The following is a 10,000-nucleotide window of genomic DNA, read 5'->3' as shown; positions in this document are numbered from 1 at the left end:
TCCGAGTGCTGGGAATCAGTTCCCTCCGGGGTACCGAAGGGTACCAAATTAGGTCCATCGGTTTTTGATGTAAACACACCACATTTATGGAAATTTGTCGATGACACAATAGAATCCGAAGTTGTTCCGAAAGGGAATACCAGTAATGCGCAGAGTCTAGTTAATCAGCTTAGCTAGTGGTCTCGCGCAAATAGAGTGCAACTCAACCCTGACAAATGCAAGGAACTCCGAATCTCGTTTGCCCTGAATCCGGTTGAACTGGATGCGGTTATTATTGATGGAAAAGAAGTAGAAGTTGTGAGTACCGCCAAGTTACTGGGCCATATTATAAGCGTCAACCTAACTTGGAATGTGCACATTGAAGAAGTGTTTAAGAAAGCTAGTAAGCGATTGTATTTCTTGGCACAGCTTAAACGCGCGAAATAACCGCCAACAGATCTAATTCTTTTTTACAATACGTGCGTGAGGTCCGTAATTGATTATGCCGTTCAGGTAATTGACAACACCTTATCGCAGTATCTCATTAACGAACTCGTTCGCACCGATAAAAGAGCGATCTCAATTATTATGCCCAGCACGAGCTACAATAATGCGTGTGAATTTCTTGGCAAAACACCCATAGGGGATCATATTGATTCATTATGTGATAAGCTTTTTCATAGCATCGCATCAAATAAAGACCATTGGTTGAACAGCTTACTTCCTCCATTATATAAGAATCCAAAGTACAACTTAAGAAACTATCACCCTTACGAAGTGCTACATGTCCGCACCAATAGGGTAAAGAACTAGTTTATTCTCGCAATGGCCCGCAAAGCGAATCAATTTTAGAAATATATGTAATTAAGGTTTTGTTAAATTAGTTATTAGTTACTAGATTCTTTTAGATATAGTTAGCATCTGTACTACATTTTAGTCGTTATTGTAAAACTTTTTATTGTGCAAATTAGTAGCCTACGGGCTGCGATGTGATTATAATAAACCTTACCTTTACCTCTATTGTAGGTGACAATGCGTCATCATCTCTCGGCACGACGCAGAAAATAGAGGTGAGTGAGCTTTATTTATCTGACTGTCCACAAAATGAATTTCGTGAGGAAACATCGCAATTTGAAGTTTTTATGGAACGTTTTCCTCTATCACTTGAATCGGCCGTTACAACTGTCTCAAAATAAATAACGTGACGTCACGCACTCTCGCATCCTCAAATAATTCGTTGTTTTCCTTTAAAAGTAACTTAATCACATCTAGTCCTCATTCACAGCACAACTCACTCCTTTTATCATCTGGAAGGCAAGAGATCATCTCTCACGAACCAAAATTTAAGAAATCATTGACATCTCCGAGATTAAAGTTAGCTCAGAAATTTCCAGTTTTTTGTAGAATAATATTTTTATTTCATCGTTAGGTTAAAGTGTCTTTTATTTGTTCTTATTTATTCGATTTTCCTTTATCACGTGATTAGCCTTAGATCACAGTTTAGAATGTTATTTTGGTAGTTTTCTGTTTATTGTATGTTCGAGCTAGTTCTAAGACATAAGAGTGAGAACACTCAGCCACACGGCTTAAGGAATACGCATTCACAAAGTTCTATTTCCTGTTTCGAATCGAAGAGTTCAAGTTTTTTATTGCTACAGCAAGTTCCAGTGAGTTCAATAAACTGTGCGTATTGAAATATCAGTTGCTGAGACGTGGGCTCAACTGTAATAACAGCTATTGTAAACTCTACGAGTTTAATTGGCCACTACACTTCACTGTGTAAATAGTTTGTCCTGAAGTCAAAATAGATATGTCTCGTTTCTGAGGAAACGAAACAAAACTAAGTAGTGTTTCGTTTCCGGACTGAACAGCTCTGGGGATGATGAGAAATATGCCCCATTCGAGCTCTATCCCCTTGCCTGCTTCTTCCGAGTTACCAAGAGTACCTATTGGATTCCTAGGCTCTTTTCTTTGTTGTTTTCGGATTGGTCCACCCATCATTACCCCTGGGAAAATCCATTTTCTGCGCCTTCAATACCACCCAACTCAGTGCCCTCGGTTTTTGTGTAACATGTACCACAGGTAACCGAGTTTACGCTCACGGAGCGTCTAGTTATATTAGATTGACAGACACTCACCCGGGTCCGTAGTCATGGTTGCTTACCATTTACAAGCAGAAACCGGTTGGTACTGGGTTTATTCAAATGGTAAGCAAAAAGTCCCGAATGGCAAATTCAGTTGGGATCGGCGTGTGCCATGTACACAATGCGTTCAAGTTTACATACAGAAAGGGTCTGGAGACACGTTTTCCGTTTGGAAATTCCGTTTGGGAAATTTGTACTACCTTTCAAGAAATCCTGTTTTCTCCGGAAATTTTCCGTTTGGGAAGACCAAAATAGTCTTACCATTTACATTCCAACCGAAATTTCCGGATCTTTTTGGTAAAACAACCATATATGGTATGCAAAAACAGCCGACTCGCATCACCCCTGCCGCTTACAGCGTTCGGCCCGCAAAGAAGCCGAGGAAATGTGAGTGCGCGGCTGTATCGCAGGCTACCAGCTGGTATACGATATACGGTTACTTGTATGTGTGTACTGTAAGGACCCCGAAGCTTGAGCCAGGCCTTTGTCAGAGCGAATCGATTTGCTTTGCGAAAAGCTTACACTGGAAACATGACCCTCACAAATTAATTATGACTCGGAAATGGAGAAAATGAGGAAGTTCCTTTTAGATCATTGACCTAAAATAGCTCTTCGCGTATTGCCGATCTAGACGGGAACAAAGAAAGACTTCCAACCTCAATATGAATGAATCATGGTGTAAATTCTTGTCATATTATTAACACCTCCAGCAGATGTCTTGTTGTTTACGAGTTTTACCCCCAGAACAAGCTTATCTCCGCGCGTGATGAACACGCACGTGATCCTGCCAAAGGAGCGGCTGCCAAGGCATCGAACGCCATGATGAGTCCTTCCATTTCGAAAATTCCACTGAAGGAATATACTTCGATCAACTGTCAAAATAAAACAGTTAGGGGTAAGTGCTTAACACTTCCAACTCCTTTTTACTGTAAGCGAAACGATCCAGCATCACGTACGGTTTTTAGGTGAGTTTGACGTGATCAAAATTGCGTACATTTTTTGAAAGTCGAGTGACCTAATGTAATTATTGTATGCATATGTCCTTTGATGTCCTGTGGTCTAAAACTATTAACTTATGGTTTGGCTGTAAAAGCGATATTGATCGCCATGTTGTTTGTAAGCTGTACCACTAGAACTTCTCAAAATCATGCAAAGTCTGTTCGAATGGGTTCCTCGTTGATGAATTAGCTTGGATCAAAATTACATTTTGATGGTCATTTGATTGTAATCTATGAGTGCAAAGCGGGCTTTACTGTGACTTACGCGCAGTCGGCTTCTATTATGAAAATTACGCTATTTGGTGGTACATGGAACAGTCCTCTTTTACTCTCATAATAACTGTTAGCTAATACTTTTCTTAAATAAAATTAAGCTTAATTTCACATTGAATGGTTTATATGAAAACACACACAAATCTAAGAATCATTGTAAGCCAGCAGAGTAGATTTTAAAGTAGTCGCATTTTGTGATATTTCACTGCTCATTGAGACATTAATAAATTGATTTCTTGAGTTTTTTTTTAAAATTAGGAAAATATTTAACTCTCCCACTTTAAGAAATTTCTTTTACTCAGGACTACTGTAACACCATGATACGTTTGCCAGACGAAATGAAATTCGTAGGCTCTGCTTTGTGCATAACTACTGCTTATTCAGAAGGGGTGAGAGTTGTACATATATGTTCATAGAAAATATTATCCTGCATTTTACACTAATACATTTCATTATGCATTGGGGCTCTTCGATTATAAGAAAGGTTGAAACAATATGAGTAATTTGTACAATGGCTTATGCAGGAAATAACATGATCTAGAGTGCAATTCCAAATGAATAGGCACAAGACTTAGTGGTGATTGTTTTGTAAGCTCTTAAACCTTTTTATTTTTTCTCCAGCTTCTCAGCAGTCTGGAATCCTAAATCCTAATCCAGGGGTTTCATAAGAAGCCACTCACTGGCGGTATACTGCCATCTGTTTGTCAGAATTTGCTTCTCACTGCCAGCTGCTCTGCCTTGATTTTCATTCAAACCCTTGTAAAAGACAAGAAGGGCCACTGCTTACATTGATTAGCCCAGGCATCTACTTCAAAAGTTATTGAAACCCCTGCTAATCACATGCGCTCCAGTAGTCCGGATTTACCCATCTGGACCCCGAGTAAGGACCGCTTTGAAATTTCGAAATATCACCTCATAGGTTCGTTTTGGATGAGAGGGGAAACCCGGAGTATCCGGGGAAACACCTCTCAAAGCAGACTAGAGAACCAACAAACTCAACCTACATGTGATGCCAAGTCTAGGAATCAAACCCAGGCTGCACTGCATCCAGTGTTCCACATTGGTGTGAGGTGATGGCTCCCTGCATGCCAGTTTTCTTATCATTTATTGCTTTTTAATTACTCGTGAATTACATTATGATTTTTTTCTCATATGTGTAACAGATGTCAGTTAAATTTAAAAATGGTGATCAGCGGCATTCCATCCATGACAGGAAGGATGATGAAAAGGAAGTTTTGGTCGAAGTGCAGCTTGATACAAAATGCCCTAATACCTTAACCATAGAATCAGCAGTTTCAGCAGCAGTTTCTGAAATGCTAGACCAGGGAGATATGACCTCTGTCATGACAAGTCTAGCGAGTGAAGACTCAGTTTTGCATGGTTCATCAGTTCTTAACGAAACAGAAGCCATTGCTTCATCAAGCGATTTGGAAAGTCCACCCTGTCTCTCTGATGCACCAGTCTCAACTGATTTATTGTCTGATTCTAACGTGATACACTCAACTGTTGGACTGCTTCACCAGCCAGTTGTCTTGACTTCCTCTGTCTTGCCATGCGTGTTGACACATGTCCAAGGAACACCAGAGATGCTCACTGCAGGATTGCATGAACAACCTGGTCAGGAAGAACTTTTAATGGTCAAAGCTGAAGGTAGAGAGGTTCTCGAGCCTTGTGTTGTGGTGAGTTGTAGTTTCTATCTTTTTTTTTTCATGGAAAGGAACAGAAAACTTCAGGGCAAAACTCCTGGAAGAGGCTTTAGAGACTAATTTAATTAAAGCGCTTCTGTCATTTAGTGGTTAGCCCAGCGGTCTCCCGATCCAGGGGTCGCTGGTTCAAGGGCTACAATTATGGTCAAAAGTTGTTGGGAAGGGTGTGTGCATCACTTCACTTCACACCTGATTTGATTAGTCTAACTATTGGCTGTACTATTTGGGAAATACCATGCTCTTGTGCCCCCCCCTCCCCCATATTCAATGTTGGAGGAAAAGTCACCATTTTTTTTGTGGAAAATCCAACATTGATAAGGGAGAGGGGGTTATCGCTAAAGTGATGCTACCTTCCCAAAACTTTTGTCCATGATTGTCTGAAAACAATTTATTGTAAACGGAAGGTATGAAGTGGTTATTCTCCATAATTATTACGGTTTGATGGATTATCTTTTTTGTTGTTGTTATTAATTGGCTTTTGAACAAACAGGCCCTGGTGTATAAATAGGTATGGCCGATATACTGCTAGGGGATAACCCTGCAATGGATTAGCATTCCATCCAAGGGGAGAGTGTCTAATCGACATGGGTGGGTGGGTGGGTCGTGGGTCCGAGATCCTCCATGTATACATGTCATGTATACATACCTTTAACCCTAACCCTAACCCTAAACCTAACCCTAACCCTTAGGGTAATTGCAAATTTGGACTGAATTTGGACTAGCATCAGCTTTTATCGATCAAGTCATCCAACACCTTGAACAAAAATGTTTGTTTTGCTCTCGTTTTTTCTGTGACTTGAAAGGGCAGAATGACCACTTTTGACCTAAAACTGATGCAGGCCTTTCTGCTTTTGTTATCCATATCATCTCAATGTAACATTAACTAGACTGCATTTACAAAAGCAAAGGGGTTGGCACCAAAGCAACATGTTGACTGCTGGCTTGGTTAAAGGCCTAGTAACTCAGCTACAATGCTATGAATCTGGCACTTTTTTCTTACCCAATAATCCAAGAATCTTCCTGAACTTGTTATTTTTTGTTACATCACCAGTTTACAACATCAGAGGCAATGCAAAGCAGCAAATCATCCGAAAAATTAAGTTCATCAGCAGCAACAGATGTAGTTGTCACAGGTCACCCAACTGGGCTGACATACTTGCGGCAGATTTTCGATCAAGACCAAGTCAGTTCCCAAGGTCAAATAGTTTCAGTGTTGCCGCAAGGAATGACATCTCCATTATCACCAACTTTACCTGAATTCCACCAGTGCAAGTGGGATAATTGCGGTGAGCACTTTCTGTCTCTGGATGACCTTGTTTGTCATGTCAATGAATACCACATAAGAACTGATGCTAGTGAATACAGCTGTCTATGGCAGGGGTGTCCACGAAATGGAAAGGGCTTCAATGCCCGGTACAAAATGTTGATTCACATGAGAACACACACCGGGGAGAGACCACACACCTGTACCCATGAGTCTTGTGGGAAAAGCTTTTCAAGGTTAGAAAACTTAAAAATTCACACAAGATCACACACAGGAGAGAAGCCATATGCTTGTCCAGTGGCAGGCTGCAATAAACGGTATTCAAATTCAAGTGACAGGTATAAACATACCAGGACACATTCAGAGACCAAACCATATCACTGTAAGGTGGCGAACTGCTTTAAAAGATATACTGATCCAAGTTCATTGAGGAAACATTACAAGACCATCCATGGAAAGGATCTTGTTTCAGAAGAACAAGAATGAGCTTATGTAGAAGTGTGTTTTAAAATTAAGTATATATTGTAAGTGCAAACTGCCGGCAAGCAAGCACTCTTAAGGTTGGGTTGAAGGGATGAGAGGCAATATTTGGCATTGGGGCTTTCAAACCATCTTTGCTATCTGTGCTGAGTTTTAATTATGTTAGGAGCTGTTGTTTCGTAGCCATAATAGAAATTTTTGACTTTTTTGTAATCAAGTTCTTTTGTCACATCACAGCCAAATTCTGAAAAATAAACTGTCCCTCTGAAGTCTGTCAAAAAATTGCTGCAAGTTGGCCAACATGAAAAAATACAGGGTCAACTAAATCCCAAATTTCAAATCCCAATAATATTATTATGCTTACAGCCATGGTGTTGTTCAGTGATCAGAATTTGGTTAAATTGTTAACGAAAGTTGGATACAGTATTTAGAAGAAACAAAAAGAATGCATAGCGACCAACATTTGAAGAGATATTGTATACAGGTGGTCATTATATTTTTAATGGACAAAAATTGGAACATGAACATTGGGGAATCCAGAACAATGAAAAGTGAAGTGCACAAAAAATAGGCAACAAAGAGCACAGCTCTCATAAAATGCAGAATTGTGTGTAATTCATAAGCATCCTAGAGACCATAGGCATCCTTTTTCACCGGTCAGCATTCTGCCCCAAGAGGCTAAGGAATAACTTTAAAAAGAGAATCCAGGAGCTCCTTTTGTATATGTACAAAAATTGGGGAGTGTGGCTGCAGAGTTGACTGTGGAGACTTAATCAATATTTATTTTTATGGGCCACAGACCACTCACTCAACCTCGATACCCACCCCACTACCCCAAACGTGTGACAACCACTTTCATTGGGTGATCTATAATAAGGGAATAACATGACTTTTGTCGGGAATATTGTTTATTTGCGCCCGCGTAGTGTCATTTGCAATTGCGGCCCGAGCGCGAAGCGCGAGGGCCGCAAATGACACTACAAGGGCGCAAATAAACAATATTCCCGAAAAAAGTCATGTCATTATCATTATTATCAATAAACAAGGCCAAGTGATATCAAGAATGCGAGTTTTAGTAATACAAGCTAAGTGAATAACGAATTCAAAGTCACTTCAAATCATCATGTAAGTGTTGATTGAACAAGCTGTTAAAGAATCAACTCAGTCCAGTGAACTTATTTAAAGTTACCGAAAAAATGCTTAAAATCGTCTGTAAATAATAGGCATATCACAAAGTTGAAGCAAGAACCAATCAGCTGTAGGGCTGATAATTCATTAGAAGCCCGCTGTCAGTCTTTTGCGGCCCGCTGAGCTTGTGTTTTGAAGAGGCCGATTTTCTATTTGGCCGCGTATATTGATAATAATAGGTCTTAAGTATTGGTTTAGTGTTTTCTTCAAAATTAAGATTGTTTTATCAGATTTGTTTTAAATTTGAAGTGGACAAACATGTGAAAGAAAGGGTATTTTGCTTTAGGTTTGGCTGGGATAACAATCAATGTACCTTACACAGAACGGCTTCATGACCCAAGAGAAAAGAGCATTATAAACAAATTATATCTTTGGAAATCTGCACTGACCATAAATATCAGTACCTACCTTTGTCCTCTCTCAATATACGTAATCTTCAGGGCTCAGTTGTTCAAAAGGCAGGTTAAACTAACCTCTGGTTAGGCCTAACCGGAGGTTAAATTTCCTAACCGTGAGTTTGTTAACTCGCTGTTAAAATTGCGTTGTTCGAAGTGTGGTTAGAGGACAGGTTAATTAACCTCGGGTTAAGCGCGTTTAACCCGCGGTTAGCATCTCATAATAAACTATTCGTACAATGTTGCCATGGTGAGGAAATGGCTTCCTCAGCTATCTCACGCAAAGCTCGAAAACAAAATTTTAGCGCTTCAGAAATTGCCGTGTTGACGGAAAGAGCTGAAGAAAACCTGATAAAGCGGGGCTGTTTCACGATTAAAGGCCCGAGACACATCGGTAATGACCCTGGAAACGGTGGACTTATCCACACCGAAGGTGTCGCCTATAACTTGTAGGAAACTTCCACTGGCTTAAAGGTGATGTTACACGAGCCGATTTTTAACGCCGATTTTTAATCCATGTTACGCGAGACAGCTTTTAACGCAACCACCTTAAAACCTGAGGGCAATTAAAACTTGATGGAGCGACGGTAAGGCGTGATTCCGTCGAGTGTTGCGACTGATATCACCGGCAACAAGATTGGTAATAAATAAAATAGACTCTCGTCGAAAGCGTAACGAGCACGCAGCTCTTCGTCTGTGAAATCGTCGATTTCACACTAAGTTCCGGCTCTAAATCTCCTTTCCCGTCGCCTTCTGCGTAAATCACAAAACAACAAGTCCGCCATCTTTATTCCTGATTTAACTCAGTAGAGTTTAACAATTTAACCCTGCTCGCTCGGTGGGTTAAATTTAACCCACCGTTTAACCCGAGGTTAGTGTTAACCTTCTGTTGAACAACGCAACTAAACTGCGCTTAAAATTTAACCCAGGGCTAGGCCGTTTTAACCCTGGGCTTAGACTGAACTCTCTTTTGAACAACCGGGCCCAGAATAATAATTATGTTGCATGCACCTTTCAGTCGTTTACCCCTATTGGGGGATTGGGCATACCCCTGGGGAAAACCTGTAAAAGTTCCACAAGTTCAACATACCACTGAAAAGACAAATGCAGAATTCATCTTGTAGAGCACCTTTTTCAAGGAAATGAACCCATGGTACCTGGGTGAAGTTAATATTATCTGGCAGATTATGGCCATGAAGGTATAGAATAAAGTGGTTTGCCGATTGGTATCTAAAATGCTGTTACTAGTTATTGACTTGATTGTCCAACAAAGACGTCACGTTTTCAGTTGTTTGTCATGATTATCGGGCATTGATAATATGCTTGATTTTCACATGACAAGACAGCGGTCATGGGAGTGTCCATTCGCAAATTTAATCACATGCTTTCGAGTGCCATTTGTTATAAAGAAGCACGAGTAAATTCACTCGCCTACGAGCTCGGAGGATTTTGTTAGTCTGAAAAATTACATAAAAAATGCTGTGATTACTTATTAAAAATATACAAGGAAAAAAGGAAGACAGCAAATCAAAACAGCACCCATGTTGGTGGCATAAACTCGTACTTCTGGGAT

The 10,000-nt window shown here is 40.2% G+C and overlaps 1 protein-coding gene across 3 annotated transcripts; it reads left to right on the top strand.

The window, feature by feature from the left end:
- The first annotated feature begins 2,735 nt into the window (after positions 1-2,735).
- Positions 2,736-9,658, top strand: LOC138000610 (zinc finger protein GLI2-like). Of its 3 annotated transcripts, none has more exons than XM_068847145.1 (3): positions 2,736-3,088; positions 4,558-5,073; positions 6,152-9,658. In XM_068847145.1, the coding sequence occupies exons 2-3, from the start codon at positions 4,558-4,560 to the stop codon at positions 6,848-6,850; spliced, it is 1,215 nt and encodes a 404-aa protein (XP_068703246.1). In that variant the 5' UTR covers positions 2,736-3,088; the 3' UTR covers positions 6,851-9,658. The 3 variants fall into 3 exon arrangements, with proteins under 3 accessions (XP_068703246.1, XP_068703245.1, XP_068703247.1); XM_068847144.1 differs by having other exon boundaries at positions 2,737-3,018; XM_068847146.1 differs by lacking the exon at positions 2,736-3,088 and adding an exon at positions 3,147-4,464.
- Positions 9,659-10,000: the final 342 nt, after the last annotated feature.

This window comes from Montipora foliosa, chromosome 4, assembly GCF_036669935.1.
Source record: "Montipora foliosa isolate CH-2021 chromosome 4, ASM3666993v2, whole genome shotgun sequence".
In the NCBI taxonomy this organism is placed as follows: Eukaryota; Metazoa; Cnidaria; class Anthozoa; order Scleractinia; family Acroporidae; genus Montipora; species Montipora foliosa.
This window is presented reverse-complemented; position numbering and strand designations above follow the sequence as displayed.